The sequence below is a fragment of the Dipodomys spectabilis genome, unplaced genomic scaffold (assembly GCF_019054845.1).
Source record: "Dipodomys spectabilis isolate Male_0828 unplaced genomic scaffold, ASM1905484v1 ptg000108l, whole genome shotgun sequence".
Classification (NCBI taxonomy): domain Eukaryota; kingdom Metazoa; phylum Chordata; class Mammalia; order Rodentia; family Heteromyidae; genus Dipodomys; species Dipodomys spectabilis.
This window is the reverse complement of record NW_024870785.1, coordinates 10,293,214-10,311,761: the sequence shown is the minus strand read 5'-3', so window position 1 is coordinate 10,311,761 and position 18,548 is coordinate 10,293,214. Positions and strand designations below refer to the sequence as shown.

General features: G+C 37.4%; 1 protein-coding gene across 1 annotated transcript in view; it reads left to right on the top strand.

Annotated features, from left to right (window-relative positions):
- The window catches only part of Sppl2a (signal peptide peptidase like 2A), a 40,947-nt gene that overhangs the window by 6,848 nt on the left and 15,551 nt on the right, over positions 1 to 18,548 (top strand). The window contains exons 2-13 of the mRNA XM_042687527.1: positions 2,036 to 2,155; positions 2,821 to 3,003; positions 3,467 to 3,556; positions 4,745 to 4,878; positions 6,601 to 6,752; positions 9,246 to 9,342; positions 10,258 to 10,359; positions 11,403 to 11,484; positions 12,473 to 12,547; positions 14,256 to 14,312; positions 15,213 to 15,315; positions 18,453 to 18,527. Of these exons, the coding sequence (XP_042543461.1) occupies positions 2,036 to 2,155; positions 2,821 to 3,003; positions 3,467 to 3,556; positions 4,745 to 4,878; positions 6,601 to 6,752; positions 9,246 to 9,342; positions 10,258 to 10,359; positions 11,403 to 11,484; positions 12,473 to 12,547; positions 14,256 to 14,312; positions 15,213 to 15,315; positions 18,453 to 18,527 (1,270 nt within the window). The remainder of the gene's footprint in view (positions 1 to 2,035; positions 2,156 to 2,820; positions 3,004 to 3,466; positions 3,557 to 4,744; positions 4,879 to 6,600; positions 6,753 to 9,245; positions 9,343 to 10,257; positions 10,360 to 11,402; positions 11,485 to 12,472; positions 12,548 to 14,255; positions 14,313 to 15,212; positions 15,316 to 18,452; positions 18,528 to 18,548) is intronic.

Here is an 18,548-nt window from a genome sequence, read left to right as displayed (position 1 = left end):
CTTAGCTCCCATTCAGCAGCTATGTAAATAGTAAATTATGCTTAACCTCTGTAGATCTAAGTCTGGTCACTTTTTGTGCATTATTTCTCTAAACCTTTAGTACTAAAAGAAGGACTGAAACCAATGTAGATTGTCTGTAAATTATTAGAGAGGAAAGTGTAAGTAATCGGGAAGGTATTTAGGTCTGGGTTTGGAATGTGTCTTTTAGACACAATTCCTACCCTTCATTTTCCTGCACAGGACCTTTTCAATTCCTATGTTACTTTTGACTTAAAACTGAGGATTGTGTAAGAGAAAGATGGGTTTTTTTCTTAAAGTTACCTCCTGTATTGCTCTGATGGAAAGGCAATTTGCAAATTGCTGCCGCTCTCTTGTGTTTACCCACGGCCACATTACACTTTATATATTGTGCTGTAGAGTATTGACTTTTGACTTGAAAGGTTTAATTGGCGCTCTGTAGAAAGTGGTGGTGAACAATGGGGACCTATCAGCTGCTCTGAACATTGATCAAAACGAACTAAGCAACTCAATGGCAGCGATAGGAGGGAGGGAACAAATGGGAAAGAGGGAACAGCTGTTGCTATACAAAAGGAAAGGAATGTACATATTACCGGATGTGGAAGAAATAACTGTATTGTCAAAGCTCATAGAAGTCATAAACTTTATAGGCCATGATAGACAATTTGCCCTATGAAAGTTAGAATGTGTTTGTGACTTTAACTAAGCATCACTATCCCACAATACTGTGAAATTATGTAATCACTTAATCACAATAAAGAATTTGCAAAAAAAAAAAAAAAAGAAAAGAAAGTGGTAGTGACACTGAGAACCAGTAACATATCTATTGTAGAGTATTGGTTCTGTTTATGCTGGGACTTGAACTCAGGTCCGTACACTCTGACTTGGCTGTTTTACTCAAAGCTGGCACTCTACTACTTGAGCCACACTTCTGTATTCTGGCATTTTGCTGGTTAACTGGAGATAAGAATCTCATAGACTTTGCTTACCTTCAAACCATGATCATCAGACCACATCCTCCTAGAAGCTAGGATTACAGGCATGAACCACAGTGGTTGGCCATCGCAGCCTCCATGATGGAGGCTAAAACCCTAGCAAGAGGTTATTGGGCTGTTCGCTAACCACTTCTACTTTTAGTATTATGTTTTTGCTATTTTTAAGTAGTGGTACAAAGAAGTTACCATTCAAGAAATCAGTTCATGAATACAATACTGCTGGGTCAATATCATCCCTTTACAAACAACTTTTTTTGTGTGTGTGTGTGCCAGTCCTGGGGCTTGAACTCAGAGCCTAGGTGTTGTCCCTTAGCTTTTTAGCATAAGGCTAGTGCTCTACCACTTGAACTACAGCTCCTACTAACCACTTCTTATTAATCACTTCCTTTCTTTTGCTTTTTCTTTCCAGATGGAGGGAAATGAAACATAAGGAAAGAAAATTATTCTAGTTCTTTTCCCCCCATACTTTAAAGTCTGGATTTGGTCTTTTTGGATAAGTAGTTGCAGAATCTTGAATCCTTGAGTAAAAATTATTTACTTTTAAGTTTCAGCTAGTCCTTCTCTGAAGACAGTACTTAGAAATAATACCTTTTTAACCTTAGGTACTTAGTAGCAAGTAGAAGGAAAGGCAGGTTGAACGATTTTGAATGATTCTCTCAACATAAGCATGAATATTGAAGTAATAATTCACAGATGATTAGGAAGGGAAGGTTCAGGCTATAAGGAGAGTTGACATTACATCATAACAAGAATCCTCTCCAGGAGAATTACATATTATAGTATATATATTAACAAACCCAATAAAGTAACAATTACATGCATTATAATTCTAGGCAAATGTGTCTAGTTTCAATATTCCTGAGCTATGTTTTTATTTCCTTAATTAAAAAGAAATAAGCTCATTGAAAGACTTACCCTCTTCAGGAAATGTGATAAGTCTACGTATAAATAGCCTTATTTAAGTCTTTGGTTGCTGACAGGCTCAGTTCTTGCCAGTGTGAAAGTTATTGTTTGTGTCCTAGACAGCTGCTCAGGAAGCAGTTCTGCATGCATCTGGAAGCGGCACCCCTTTACCCTCCAAGGACTACTGCATGCTATATAATCCTCTTTGGACAGTGCTTCCAACTACCCTAGAAAATGCAGTAAGTATTTAAGTATTTAAATCATGCTTACCTTTTTTTTTGGGGGGGGGGGGGGGACAGTCATGGGGCTTGAACTCTGGGCCTGGGCGCCGTCTCTCAGCTCTTCAGCTCAAGGGAAGCACTCTACCACTGGAGCCACAGCACCACTTCCAGTTTTCTGGTGCTTAACTGGAGATAAGAGTCTCGCAGACTTTTCTGCCTGGGCTGGCTTTGAACCGCGATCCTCAGATCTCAGCCTCCTGAGTAGTTAGGATTACAGGCGTGAGCCACTGGCACTCTTCGTGTTTACCATTTTATTCATGAAAATATTTGAAGAACTGACAGTAAGCCATCATTATGTTTAGTGGGTAAACTAACTTTGATATTTGGTGATTAATAATTATTTTATTGATTTTGCTCAAGTACTTTTCTCCATGGGAGAAAAGCTAGAGAATTTTTAAATACTTACCTAAGCTTGTGGTCAAAATATTTATTTCTAATTTTAAAAAGAGCATTGTGTTTGTTGGTGGTGTTGAGGATTGAACCCAACACCTCACACATGCTGAGTACACCTCCACATTGCACTGAGCTTTGCCCTAGACACTAAAGAACATTGAAATAAATTAACATTGGTGCCTCCTCACTGACAGGGTGATTGTCACATTAAAGGCATTTCTTACTTTCAGACTTCCAGAAGTTTGATGGATCTTACTAGCACACCACTATGCAACCTTTCTGATCTTCCTCTCCATGGCATGAACAATAAAGCAGTTGTGGTACAGTGGGGACCCTGCCATTTTCTGGAAAAAGCCAGAATTGCACAGAAAGGGGGTGCTGATGCATTGTTGGTTGCCAATAACAGTGTTCTCGTAAGTTATAATAAACTCTTTTCAGCTCCTTACATCAAATATCACCAATTAACTCCTTTGTGTGTGATTAGAGGGAACTTTGAATTATCTGATGGTAGGATTCTTTGTTTAACAAACATTCTGGATCTAGTAGGCATTTAATTAGATAGCTTTATAGTTTTTGTTTTATTCCTAGAGCAGAGGAGACTTCATAAGAAACAAATACATATGCATGTATATATTAAGTAGAGGTATGTGCATATGTTACAACAGAGTAACACATACGATGTCCTCTGTAGTGTCAGATTAAGTTCATGTTAAAAGGATTCCATTTTGAGAATTTACATATTATTAAGAAAGAAGTCCTGCAATTTTGTTTTATAATGACATGATAGTATTTACATTTACTAGAATAATGTATTTTATTTTTATTCAGTAAGTATATTAGTAGCTCACAAATTTCATGTTTTTTTTTTCCTTTTAGTTTCGTCCCTCAGGGAATAGATCTGAATTTCAAGATGTGAAAATACCAATTGCATTTATAAGCCAAAAAGACTTTAAAGACATGAAACAGGTAAATTAATAATTAAATATTAGATGAAATTTATAAATACAACTCATTAATCACTGACACTTAATTTTGATTGTGCTGTATGCTCCATTTGCTAATAAGATCAAAGATCTAGTAAGGTTGTTTTTGTAGTGGTTTTTTTTTTTTGGTGCTGGTCTTGGGGCTTGAACTCAGGGCCTGGGTGTTGTCCCTACACTTCTTTTGCTCAAGGCCAGTGCTCTGTCACTTGAGCCACAGCTCCACGTCCGGCTCTTTGGTAGGTTAGTGGAGGTAAGAGTCTCATAGACTTTCCTGCTGGGGTTGACTTCAAACTGTAATCCTTACATCTCAGCTTCCTGAGTGGCTAGGATTACAAGTGAGAACCATCAGTGCCCTTGCTCTAGCAAGTCTGTATTTGAAAAGTACCATCTCTCTTTTGTCCTAAAGTGTCTGAAAGCCCAGGCTTTGAGATACGTTTTGAGTTCTTTTAGAATCTCTCGAATCTCTCTTAATCTCTTAACCTCATGATGGTACTTTCAAGATTTTCTAGACCAAAGTCAGTTATCATATATTTGACTAAAGAATATATCATGAAGCCAGGCGCTGGTGGCTCACGCCTGTAATCCTAGCTACTCAGGAGGCTGAGATCTGAGGATCAAGGTTCAAAGCCAGCCCGGGCAGGAGAGACCGTGAGACTCCTATCTCCAATAAACCACCAGAAAACCGGAAGTGGCGCTGTAGCTCAAGTGGTAGAGCACTCGCCTTGAGCTGAAGAGCTCAGGGACAGCGCCCAGGCCCAGAGTTCAAAGCCCCACAACCGACCAAAAAAAAAGAATATATCATGAGATTGGGCGCTGGTGGCTCACGTCTGTAATCCTAGCTACTCAGGAGGCTGAGATCTAAGGATCAAGGTTCAAAGCCAGTCCAGGCTGGAAAGACAGTGAGACTCTTATCTCCAATAAACCACTCAGAAAACCAGAAGTGGTACTGTGGGTACTGTGGCTCAAGCGCTAGTCTGGAGCTGAAGAGCTCAGGGACAGCGCCCAGGCCCAGAGTTCAAGCCCCATGACCAAAAAAAAAACAAAAAAAAAGAATATATCATGATGTCTAGCCTTGACTGTCTGATGAAGTTTCCACATGTGAATTAACGTTGCTACTACACTGAATAGTAGAGTAAAAATTCATTTCTGTGTTTATCATTTTGCCTCTTAGACTTTTGGAAGTAACATTACTGTAAAAATGTACTTACCACCACGGCCTGACTTTGACTATACAATGGTGGTTATTTTTGTAATTTCTGTGTTCACTGTGGCATTAGGAGGATACTGGAGTGGACTTATTGAATTGTAAGTTTATTCAACCTTTACAATTTGTGAAAAATGATTGAAAGTAATTGTTTTATAATCATTTTAACTGTATGATGACATTTCAGATTTTCACCTGACCTCAGAATATAGTGCCAGTAAGACCAGTTGTAGGGTTATTCTTATTTAAGTCATTTACCTTTTTACTAAGAGGAAAAGAGAAGAGAGTTATAGGTTCCTCTAATTACCCTGTTGATAAAACACTGAAGCCACTTCAAAGGCTTTTTCTTTTGGTGGTAGTGCTAGGGTTATAGGGCCTTGTGCTTGCTAGGCAGGCATTCTACTTCTGGAGTCACACCCCTGGCCCCTTCTTGCGTTAGTTATTTGTGGTTGGGTCTTGCTTTATGCCTAAGCCAGGCTGGGCTGTGATCCTTCTACTTGTGCTTTCTTCTGTAACTCAGGATGATAGACACATGCCACAACACCCAGCCACCGTGCTCCCCTTCCAGGTAACAGATGCATGCCACTGCATCCACACATTGGTTGAGTTGCTATCTCATGAATTTCTTTTTGCTAACTTGGACTTGAACCACAATCCCTCAAACTCTCCCTTCGCTGTACCTGGTTAAAGACTTTTTTTTTTTTGGTAGTCATGGAGCTTGAACTCTGGGCCTGGGTGCTATCCCTGAGCCCTTCAGCTAACAGCAAGCACTGTACCTCTTGAGCCATGACACCACTTCGGTTTTCTGGTGATTAATTGGAGATAAGAGTCTCATGGACTTTTCTGCCTGGGCTGGCTTTGAACTGCGATCCTTAGATCTCAGCTTCCTGAGTAGCTAGGATTACAGGCGTGAGCCACCAGTGCCTGGCTAAAAGACTCTTAATTTACATATTTAGTTCTTTCTCCCAGGAAAGGTAAAAATACTTAATATCCTAATATGCCCATTTGTTCACATCTAAAAAAATCATCAAGAGAAGGAAGGGAATTTTTCAGTTCCTCCTGTATTGGGGCATAAACAATGTGGCCTCATTTTTTTTGTTTATATTAGGTATTAGGCTTGTACACATTCCATGTATACCTAAAGCACAGGGTATATATAAGGTCTGAGATCTCTAAGATCATATTCGACATGGATTAGTAAATTATAATTTTCCAAAACCTATTGCCTCTCAAATTGTAACATGCATGCAAACTGTCTAAATTTAAAATTTTGATTTTTTTTTCTTACAAGGTCCCTAGTAATTGCTTGGTGCATGAGCCACTTTTGCAGTTATCAGAATGGCCAAACCCAGCTAGGTTTGTTAAGATAATTAGAGACAAGACAATTAAATATAGGTAGATGAAGCTATCTATGTCTTGTACTTCTTTATTTAAAACCCTTCAAATTACATTGATGAGCACAAGATAGGCATGTAATAAATACTATTAGTCAATAAAATTTAGTCTTTACATTTAAAAGAAGCTAATTTTAGAAGTGCTTCACTATCTGTAAGTTGATAGTAGTATGTAAGAAATATTAGTTATTAATTAGAAATGTATTATGTCAATGTAAATAATTTCTAAATTAGATGATATGAATATCCATAAGCATTGATTTGCTTATATAACAATAATTAAATATTTGTGTATATGGCAATAATTAAATATTTCTTTATAGTGTTTAGTTTTAAAATATAGTGTTTTTGTAATCAGAAGCAAAATGATGTAGATTTTTAAAATATATTTGATAGTGAATACTGAAGTTCCTATGTGTATTTATACAGAGAAAACTTAAAGACAATAACAAGCACCGAGGAAAGAGAAATGAGGAAAAAGAAGGAAGAATATGTAACTTTCAGTCCTCTTACAGTTGTAGTATTTGTGGTCATCTGCTGTGTTATGATGGTCTTACTGTATTTCTTCTATAAGTGGTTGGGTAAGAAGTCATATTTTATGTTTGTTGCTTTTGTCATACATTATTTCTTGGAAGCATTTTTATCTAGAAAGGATACAAGTAAAACTTTCCAGAAGTTTTAGATCACTGTTACTCTGAAAAAAAAAAATGTCTTTTGTTGTCAGTTGTAGGGCTTGAACTTGGGGACCTGGGCACTGTCCTGGAGCTCTTTTTGCTTAAGGCCTAGTACTCTACCATTTTGAGCCTCAGCTCCACTTCTGGTCTTCTGGTGGTTAATTGAAGATAAGAATCTCACAGATTTTCCTGCCCTGGCTGGCTCTAAAGCACAATCCTCAGATCTCAGCTTCCTGAGTAGCTAGGATTACAGGCATGGGCCACCTGTGTCCAGCTTTGATTTTTTTTTTTTTTAATTCAGTAAAAAAAATACTCTTATGTTTTGTGATAGTAACATTTGTTCATGAATTACTTGAGAGCTTGTTTGGAGATTGCAGCAGGGGAGCACAGCTACTCATATACCCTTTACTGAAGGCCAGTCTTCCCCTATTGGGATGGTCACACCCGCAGCTTCAAGAGGGATGCACACAGAATGGTGAGGGAGGAAAGGGACACTGCCTACCCAGCCAAATCAGCCAAATCAACCCTGGCAATCAGTGGGGTGACAGATGCCGCAGCCAGATTGCCTGCACATCCCCATGAATTACTTGAAAAGACTGTTTATGTTCCTGAAGTTTCCCCACAGACAAAAAATTTTTTGTTAGCCTAGTATCTAGGCTATGGACTAAGACTTTATCAGGGTTATATATACTTGCATCAAATAGAAGATTATTCCAATTACTGATTTATGGAATCTGATTACCCTCAAATATAGTTGATCTTGTTTTACTCGTACAAACAGGATCATTCCATTTGTGAGGACACATAGATATTTGCCTGTGGTCTAAAAACTAACTGGTATATCATCTTAGTATGTTGGTGAGACTGAAGAGAAGAACACTGCATTATGTTGGAATTATAGCTAATTTTAGTAATCAATTGTTTGATCCATATCTGATTCTTCTTGATATTGTAGTAGTGGTCTTTGATAGAAAAGCAAAATCTCTATCTTATTCTGAACTCTGGGCCTGGGCGCTGTCCTTCAGCCCTTCAGCTCAAGGCTAGCACTCTACCACTTGAGCCACAAAGTCACTTCCAGCTTTTTTTCTTTTTGCTTATGTGGTGCTGGGGAATTGAACCCAGGGCCTCATGCATGCAAGGCAAGCATTCTTCCACTGAGCCACCTTCCCAGCCCCGTAAAATGTATTTTATCTTATGATGAGAAATTTCTTTAAACTTATTGCTGCTTAAAAAGCTGACATTGTTTATATATAAATATTTTTGTATAGGAAGACCATTCAATCTCAGAGTTATCCCAGGACATGGTCCTTAATTATGACTCTGGCAATGCTTTACCACAGAATAGTTCCTTCTTATTGTTAAAATTATTAGCATTTCTTGATACATTACACAATTTCTAAAGTTATTCTGCCATTTTATAATTAAGAAATGGTTAAGAAAGAAACTGACAATGAGTTACATTAACTAAATAGATATGTTCTGATATTGAATGTGACACTAAAACTCTAGGAGGACTTAAAGAAGCCTGTAGGGCAACTTTGGTAGGTAACTTACAAAAATCAATGACAGTCTATGACTATCTGCTCACATTACCATATATAACTAATGACAAAAATAATGAGTAACACATATAAAGCCTGTATGTACTACCTACTCTTCTAAGTATCTGTTTTAAGTTGCCTAAAATTAAGTAGAATTTGAAAGATTCAGGTACAACTTGTATTTCAATTGTGAAATTTTTAAAGGGAGTTCAGAAAAGAAAGACTTTAAAGTATAGTAATCCCCCTTTGTAACAACAAAGAGGTCACATAGCTTGGATTTTAAATAACTCTGAAATAAATCGAATAATAAAGAAAAATACCTGTGAGTTTTAATGAACTTAAGGTCATATCATAACAAAGAGGTTTGTTTAAATGGGTTTAGCTTTACCATAGGTCAAGTTATTACAGACACAGTCTTTATAGCAGAATACAGATAACATGGTTAATGTCTTAAAGCAGGTATTAATTTTCATTCCTAAGGTGAATTTCTAAAAATGTTTTTTTAAGATTTGTTAGTACTTTATTCCTTATAGTTAAATTAAATATTCATAAATATATAATTCATATTATTTTATCATTAAAAAACATGTCATTTGAATTACTAAATAATAGGAAATATAGGGACTCTTCAGCCTTTAAGCAATCCTACCAATGTATATTGGAAGTAAAATAACACCTAAAATGCCTACTTCTAAAATTCAGAATCTAAATAATTTTAGCTTAGTAACTAATTCAGATAATGAATGCATTAAATAAATGTATCATGGTCTAATAAAGAAAGACAAAGAAATAATATTGCTTATATAAATATTTTTATCACATTTTCTGGTGTTACATAATTTGATGTTTTTTTTTCTAGTTTATGTTATAATAGCAATATTCTGCATAGCATCAGCAATGAGTCTGTACAACTGTCTTGCTGCACTAATTCATAAGATACCATGTGGACAATGCACGTATGTATCTCCTAGGAAATGCTATATAATTGATCATTTAATATAAGGAAAAGGAAAATGTTTTTTTTTAACCTGTGAAGTCCAATATACATTAGACTTATTAGTTTAAATGTAAACTAATTCAAGTTAAATGAAATTTTTAAGCTTTCACTCTCAGACACACTTTAAGTATTGAGTACTCATGTGTGGTTCATGCCAACTGTACTGGACAGCACAAATCTAGAACACCTCATCATCATAAAAAGTTGGACTGGCCGGGCGCCAGTGGCTCATGCCTGTAATCCTAGCAACTCAGGAGTCTGATATCTGAGGATCATGGTTCAAAGCCAGCCTGGGCAGGAAAGTTCGTGAGACTCTTATCTCCAATAAACCACTAGAAAACCGGAAGTGACGCTGTGTCTCAAGTGGTAGAGCACTCACCTTGAGTTGAAGAGTGTGAAGACAGCACCCAAGCCCAGAGTTCAAGCCCCACAACCAACAAAAAAAAAAAAAATTGGACTGATCATCATGTGTCAGTTATTTTACTTACAATTGTGACTGCTAAATTGATATTTCAGTTACTTCTTGTGACTATTTTGCTGTTTTGTTTTTAATCAGCATGGGGTTTGAACTCAGGGCCTGGGTGTTGTTCCTGATGTGTTCAGCTCAAAGCAAGCACTTTACCTCTGGAGCCACAGCGCCACTTCCAATTTTCTGGTGGTTCATTGGAGATAAGACTCTCATGGACTTTCCTGCCTAGGCTGGCTTTGAACCGTAATCCTCAGATCTCAGCTCCTGAATAGTTAGGATTACAGGAATGAGCCACCAGTCCTCCCCTACCCCCCCACCTTGTGACTGGTTTATGTTGTCACTTTTTATATCAGAGAAACATTGTACTTTATAACATAAACTAAACAATTTCATTCTTTTTTTTAGGATTACGTGTCGTGGCAAAAGCATTGAAGTGAGACTTATTTTTCTCTCTGGACTATGCATAGCTGTAGCTGTTGTTTGGGCTGTGTTTAGGAATGAGGATAGGTATGAATACTTGATATATTCAGTGTTATATTGAAGGGTAGATTGTTTTATATCTTGCCTTAATCTCATTCATTACAATTGCTATGGAATTGTTTTGTGTTTAAGAACACATGTTGAAAGAAGCTACTTTTTAAATGAGCAGATCTTATACTAATGATTTGAGCTTATACAGAGAAGGAAATATGAGTTATGAGTTAAACACCTAGATTTTAAGAATATGCTTAATTATGACATACTACAGTGGAATTCAGTCTAACCCTAAAAAATATAAAGATCTTTTTGAACTAATAAGGCAGTGATTTCCAGGATATGCTATCTTAAAATTTTTGTTATTAAGTAGTTGTACAAAGAAGTTACAGTTCCATAAGTCAAGTTATAAATACAATGCCACTTGATCAGTGTCACCCGTTCTATTGTTCTCACTCATTATTCCTCCTCCCATCTCTAGCCTCAATCAGGATATGTATTTAAGTGAAAAAGGAAAATGTGAAAGCATATGTAGATTAGGCTGCCCTTTCTGTTAGAGTGAAGGGGGTGTGCAAAGTATCTGTCCATTCACAGAGAGAAGATATAGAAGGGATCTACCCTTTGCAGGAAAGATAACCTAAAAAATATATACTTGGGCTTATTTAATGGCATATCAATAAAGCTTTGGATGACCTGTAAGACTTAATAGTCTAAAATTTGGTAAATAAAGTTCATACAGCTTCACAGTTTCATCTATATCTATCAATTAGTAGTTACGTATGACAGTTTCTAGTAGAGTAAGTTGCAAGAGCTGTCACTTACATTCAAGCTATCTGGATATATATCAACAGTAGTGACCCTTGTGAACAGCTAACTTTCTGGAAAGAGATGTATATAAGCCCAAAGACTAAGGCAAACATCAGCTTATATATGATACATGTTTAATAATTGAACAATCAAGTCACAGCAATTTAATGACATTACTACAGTGATCTAATTTTTTAGAAAAGTTGATTTTTAAACATTAATCTAAAATATATGAATAAAACTATAGGGTAATATCTTTTTTATTTTAGGTGGGCTTGGATATTACAGGATATCTTGGGCATTGCTTTCTGCCTCAATTTAATTAAAACACTGAAGTTACCCAACTTCAAGGTAAAGTATATTGTTTTGCTAACTAAAAAAATACATAATTTGCATCAACTTTTTCTTTTTTTGCCACTTCTGGGCCTTGTACTCAGAACCTGGGCACCTAATCCCTGAGTTTATTTTTGCTCAGGCTAGCACTCTACCACTTGAGCTACAGTGCCACTTTTGGCTTTTTCTGTTTTATATGGTACTGAGGAAGCGAACCCAGTGTTTCATGCATGCTAGGCAAGCACTTTACCACTAAGCCACATTCCCTGCCCGTGCATCCACTTTTAAAATGCACAAAGGCTCAATGCCTACGTGCCTCTTCATATTTATGTAAAACACAAAAAAACACCATGTTAAATGTACTGTTTCTTGAAAATTTTCAAATGGATAACATCTGTTACCACCATGCCAATGAAGTCCTGAACATTTCTCATCACTTCACAAAGCTCTATTTTATCCTTTTTTTTTTTTTTTTGTCTGTCATGAGGCCTGAACTCTGGGCCTGGACGCTGTCCCTCAGCTCTTCAGCTCAAGGCTAGCGCTCTACCACTTGAGCCACAGCGCCACTTCTGCCTTTTTCTGCTTATGTGGTGCTGAGGAATCGAATCCAGGGCCTCATGCATGCAAGGCAATCACTCTACCACTGAGCCACCTTCCCAGGCCTATTTTATCCTTTTGCAATTAATCTTAACCCTGAGCAAAGTCAACCACTACTTTGCTAGTTAAAATGTTTAATCATTCATATACCCAAATCATAAAATTCTTATAAGATTGAATATCAAGGAAGAACATTTCATTGACTCAGTGATTTCTTTTAAGCAAATGGGATAAAAATGATAAGAACTTTAATGTTTCTAGAACAGCAATAGACAATTATAACCATAGAACACCTTTTAAAATAGTATTCAAATATATTTTCACATGTTATTTGTATTTGCAAAATACATTAATCTCTTAATTTAGATAAGGGAAGTTTGACCTTTAACTTTGTTTCTTTTCTCAACAGTCATGTGTGATACTTCTAGGCCTTCTCCTCCTCTATGATGTTTTTTTTGTTTTCATAACACCATTCATCACAAAGGTATGATCATTGTATATATTTTATTAACCCATGAAGAAGCATGCCAAAAGATGAGAATCTTAACCTAGTCTTAGATTGTTGGTTTTGTAGACATTTACTATTCAGTGAATTCCATTAGTAGAATTGTCATTAACACTGGTCCTTTAATAGTTGGTTCATTCCCATTTCCCTCCCCCCCAAAAAATGAAGTCTTCTGACTGATGTAAAAATCAGAATGTCTACATTTTTTCTTCTTTTAAAAGTAATTTTTCTTAGCTGAGCATGTGACCCCAGATTTAGGAGACCGAGATAGGAAAATCATGATTTTAAGGAAAACATAACTACACTGACTCTGGCCTCAAGAAAAAAAAAAGTGATGTCAAATGCTAGTGGCTCACATCTTAATCCTAGGTACTCAGGAGACTGAGGTCTGAGGATTTCAGTTCAAAGCCAGCCAAAGCAGAAAAGTCCATGAGACTCTTACCTCCAATTAACCATCAAAAAGCCAGAGGTAGAATGTGGCTCAAGATGTAGAGCATCAATCTTGAGCTAAAACACAAAGGAACAGTGTCCGGGCCCTGAGTTTAAGCCCCAGGACTCACACAAAATAAAAAACAAAATGTGGTTGGTACTCAGCTGTCTTTAAATATATGGGAGGGAGACACTGAAGATCTTCACTAAATATTTTAAATAACAACCAGACGATTAGCCAAATTAATTTTATGGAAATGGGTTCACAACCGGAGAATTTTCTTCCTATTAATAAAGTTACCTTACTAAACTGCTGTGATTTAACCCCTCTGTAACCAAAAGCTTAGCATGAGGAAAAGATTTTTTCAGGCAGGGATTTAACCTTTTTACTCAGTTTAGATATCAGTGAGATGGTTTTAAAAATAATCAAGTGCTTTCTCTTGTGTAACCTTCCCATGGAAAATATTATAGTCAGACATATTTTTCAAAACTGAGCATGTATCTTCTTTCACTGTTTCCCTCTTAGATTTGTACTGTGAAACCTAAAATGGGTGCTCAGTCACTCTTAGGGTGCTACTTCAAAATGTTACTTCTTCTCCTGCTACAATAGATTGGACTTGCAGGAGATAACATTTTAATAAATTCCTTACATGACCCACAAAAGACTTCATAAGACTCAGAGGGAATTGCAGAAAGGTCAATGTTTTGTTTGGAACATAGAATGGCTGGGCTGAAGTTGGGCAGGAGTCAGACAAGGAATACATCACTGATTCTGTATAGAGTTGAGTCTTCTCATATCTGCTTTCATTGTTCTATTATTGTAGTGAGTAGCAAGGCCCTATGTATATTTATTCAAATAAAGTTACAAAGCTAAATTTAAAAGATTTTAGTATATCCTTCTTCTCTGACATTGTTTAAAATGACTAGGAACCATAATACTGCATAATAAATATTTGAAAGTATTTGAAACATATAATCCATTATAAATGTTAGATTTACTATGTCAGTATAATACAAAGCTCAAGGTACACTTTAGTGATGTATGCATTTAGTGATCTGTGATTTGTCAGTTTCTGATGATTTCTGAGCTCTGCTAAAGTGAAACCATGTGTTAGGTTTTAGACGGTTTTGATTTTTGCCATCTACAGGAAATGAGGATGAAAATAAGACGTAATGGGCTTTATATCATTCTAAATAGTGGCAGACTGTTCTAGTCAGATGACTATATAACGTCTTTCTTCTTCCTCCTCAATTTTAGAATGGTGAGAGTATTATGGTTGAACTTGCAGCTGGACCTTTTGGAAACACAGAAAAGGTAGGGATGGCAGTAAGACAGAAATGGCTGCCCAGTGTATGTAGTGTATCCAGTTCATAATGTTGCCTTCTTATGTAATCCATTGGTCATGTAGTGCATGTTAAGGTATTGTACAACTTATTTCTCAAAAATATAGCCCTTTTCATAGTTATTCTAAATTATTAAATACCTATTGACTTGGGTTTCATCCTAGAATGATGGAAACTTTGTGGAAGCCACTGCTCAGCCCTCAGCTCCCCATGAGAAAGTAAGGATTGTATTTCAGATATATTCATTGGACTTTAAAACATACCCTCTGAGGCAAGACTCTTCTTTGGGGAAAACAATCTTGATTTAAAAAAAAAATTGCCGGGTGCTGGTGGTTCACGCCTGTAATCCTAGCTACTCAGGAGGCTGAGATCTGAGGATCACGGTTCAAAGCCAGCCCAGGCAGCCAATAAACCACCAGAAAATCGGAAGTGGTGCTGTAGCTCAAGTGGTAGAGTGCTCCCCTTGAGCTGAAGAGCTGAGGGACAGCACCCAGGCCCAGAGTTCAAGCCCCATGACCAACAAAAATAAAAAATAAAAATTCAAGGTCTGAGTCCTATTGTTGGTAAAAAGTAAAAAAACCCAACAAAACCTAAAAGGTTAGATATGGGGATAGTAGATGAATTAATACTATTACTCCTACAGGGGTTTCATTTTACCAAAATTACATATCTATTTCTGTCGATCTTTCTGTACATGTAGTATGTTTGTGTATTGTCTAGTCTATGATCTCTGATTTCAAGGTTGATTTTTTTTGTTAAATGTCAGTTTAAATTTTTCTTACCATTATTCTGTTAGTCCTTTCCTTTCTAAAAGAAACTTGAAAAGAGTTTTATTGGTGACCTTTTCCTCTCCCCCCTTCTTATTTTACAGTTACCAGTAGTTATCAGGGTACCAAAGCTGATCTATTTCTCAGTAATGAATGTGTGCCTCTTGCCTGTTTCATTATTGGGTTTTGGAGACATTATTGTACCTGGTAAGTGGCTTTCACAAGTTTGGTAAAAATATTCTGATGGTTTAAAATGTACCATGTTTGTGAAAAGTTGCCTGCTCTATATTGTGTATTTCTGGATGTCATTAGAGCTGATCAGTGACAAAGATAAAAAAAAGTGAAAACCATTTTGAGCAGTACAGGATAAGGCCCAATAGGCAACAACCCAAGCAAAATCGATGATGGTTCAGAAGGTGTCTAAAAGGAAGCAGTTTAGTCCTCTTCTCCAGGGAAGTATATTTTTGTCACTCTTTTGAAGTTGAAGATAATAATGCCAAGAATATGGTGTTTAATCAGTTTTATGGTGGTATTTATTTTAGGAAGTGTTTTAGGGATGTTAGCAAGGTCGAGTTCAAGAGGAGATACTAGGCACAAGCTTGGATGGCTCTATAATACCGAGTCAGTCTGTAGGACCACTTTCTCCTGGTAGTTCCTTCAGATCTGGCTTATTTCCCTCACTGGGTGACCTATTGAGCAAACAATCCCAGACAAGTAACAATGTTTTTTGGGGAGGGGTCCGGTCGTGGGGCCTGAACTCTGGGCTTGGGCACTGTCCCTCAGCTCTTCAGCTTAAGGCTAGTGCTCTACCACTTGAGCTATAGCGCCACATCCGGCTTTTTTCTTTTTGCTTATGTGGTGCTGAGGGCCTCATGCATGCAAGACAAGTGCTCTACCACTGAGCCACCTTCCCAGCCCCCAGACAAGTAACTATGTTGTTTAGCTTTCTGTGCCCATAGCCACTCCACAGACATAGTCACCAAAGGTAAAAACAACTCAGACTTTGCATAAGAACAGTGGCCAACATTAACCCCATGAAGGGCAATAAGGGCAAGAACTCTGTATGCCCAGGGGCTGGAAGCAGATTGGCTGTGGTGGCACATTAAGCTGACTTTCTGGAAAAAAGCTGAAACTACCAAGAAGACTGTGCTGAGGTTTGTGTTGAGTGCTTATTAAAGTGAATGTGAGTAAAGCAATGTGAGTATTTTGAAGTGGAAGAAAACAACAAGAGAAAAGACCAAGTAATCCAGTTCATCTTTTATTATGAAGGGAAGAAAATCTTGAGGTTATGTTCATAAGAAATAATAAAGATTTTTGAAAGTAATTAGCTGGGCATCATGGCGCACAGCTGTAATCTTAGCACTTGGGAAGCTGAGGCAGCATGATCAAGAGTTTGAGGCTGGCTAGAGGCAACTAGTTAGTCCTTACCTCAAAATCTCTCTCTCTCTCTCTCTCTCTCTCTCTATCACACTCACACTCACACACACACACACACACACACAGTAGTTAATAAGATTTTTTTTGTCAACTGAGCACTTGTCCTGTTGGCTCCCTATCACTGACTGCCTGTTGATGATGAGGAATCCTGGCTTTTCTGTGAAAGCCTTTCTATATTTACCTAAAGAGAGAGTGAACAGTGTTCTCTTGTGAGTTGGCATGACAAAGTCCACTATAGCAGCACTCTTAGTTCAGTGAATCTCCAAGCTACTTGTAAGGCAGCAAAAGAATTCTGCCAAGTACCTTAGTGATCCTTGTGCTTCGTCGAATTTGTCCTTGCTTTTACCAGTGTCATGTTGAATGTTCCTTAAGACCTTGTACATAATCCTTGGCTTAGAACTGGTCAAAGGTCTTAAATATGTTTCACTGAGTTATTGACTCTACATGAGACACTAAGAGCTAAATTTGGCAGTACTGTGTGTGTGCATGTGTGCACATGCACAAGTACTGGGGCTTGAACTTGGGACCTTGAGCACTGCCTTGGCTTTTTCACTCAAGTCTAGTGTTCTACCATTTGAACTACATCCTCCACTTCTAAGAGCTAAATTTTGATTGTAGGGAAAGGGTACATTTTTTTTTTAAATATGGAAATGTAAACATCAAAAAATATACTAAAAAATAACAGAGAACTTTATTATATACAGACCAAAATTAATTCAAACAACTTGTAAATATAGTAAATTGTTCATTGTTCATTTATTTTTTGTGTGTGCTAATACTGGGGCCTGAACTCAGGGCCCAGGTGCCATCCCTGTCTTGTTTGTTTAGATAGGGTTGGTTATTATTTTCTTTGTGGTACTTAGGGCCTCATGCTTAATAGGCAAGTCATACCTCCTGCCCTTTTTATTTTAGTTTTCAGATAGCTCCCATGTTTTTGCCCAGGCTGGCCTGGGACCGTGTTTCCCCTATGGTCTCCTACATAGCTGGAATGACAGGTATATATCATTATGCTTTGCTTATTTGTTGAGATGGGGGGGGTCTCACTTTTGTCCAGGCTAGCCCCCAACCATGATTCTCCTGATTCCCAGCTTTAGAGTAGCTGAGGTTTACAGGTGTGAGTCCCATATATGTGTGTGTGTATACATATATACATATATGCGTATATGTATGTATGTGTATATTTGACTCAATATGTTTTTTTGGGGGGGTCCAGTCATGGGGCCTGAACTCTGGGCCTGGGCACTGTCTCTCAGCTCTTCAACTCAAGGCTAGTGCTCTACCACTTGAGCCACAGTGCCACTTCCGGCCTTTTTCTTTTTGCTTATGTGGTGCTGAGGAATCGAACCCAGGGCCTCATGCATGCAAGGCAAGCACTCTACCGCTGAGCCACCTTCCCAGCCCCTTGACTCAATATGTTTTAAATGTGATATTTAAAAAACTTAAACACTATTTAATAGTTTGGGGGGAATATTTAAAAATACAGTATGATAATATTAAAGTTAGCATGTAAAACTTGTCCCAGTTTTTTTGTTGTTTTGTTTTTATCGGTGCTGGGCCTGGGGCTTGACCTCAGGACCTGGTGCTGTCCCCAAGCAGATGCTTCTGCTCAAGGCTAGCACTCTACCACTTGAGCCACAGTTGCACTTCTGACTTTGTTGTTAGTTTATTGGAGAGAAGAGTCTCACAGACTTTCCTGCCTCAGCTGGCTTTGAACCTTGATCTTCAGAACTCAGCCTCCTGAGTAGCTAGGATTACAGGCGTGAGCCACCAGTGCCCAACTTTAAGTATTTTTTATGATCTTGTAATTTTAAAAAGTTACAATGTAACATATACTCTAATACAGTGAACAGTTTAATTTGTGTTGCTGTTGTTTTAAGAAAATAATGTGGAGTTGCTTTTCTTTTAAGGTCTGTTGGTTGCATACTGCAGAAGATTTGATGTTCAGACTGGTTCTTCTGTATACTATATTTCATCCATAGTTGGTAAACTTTTGTGTTTTTTTT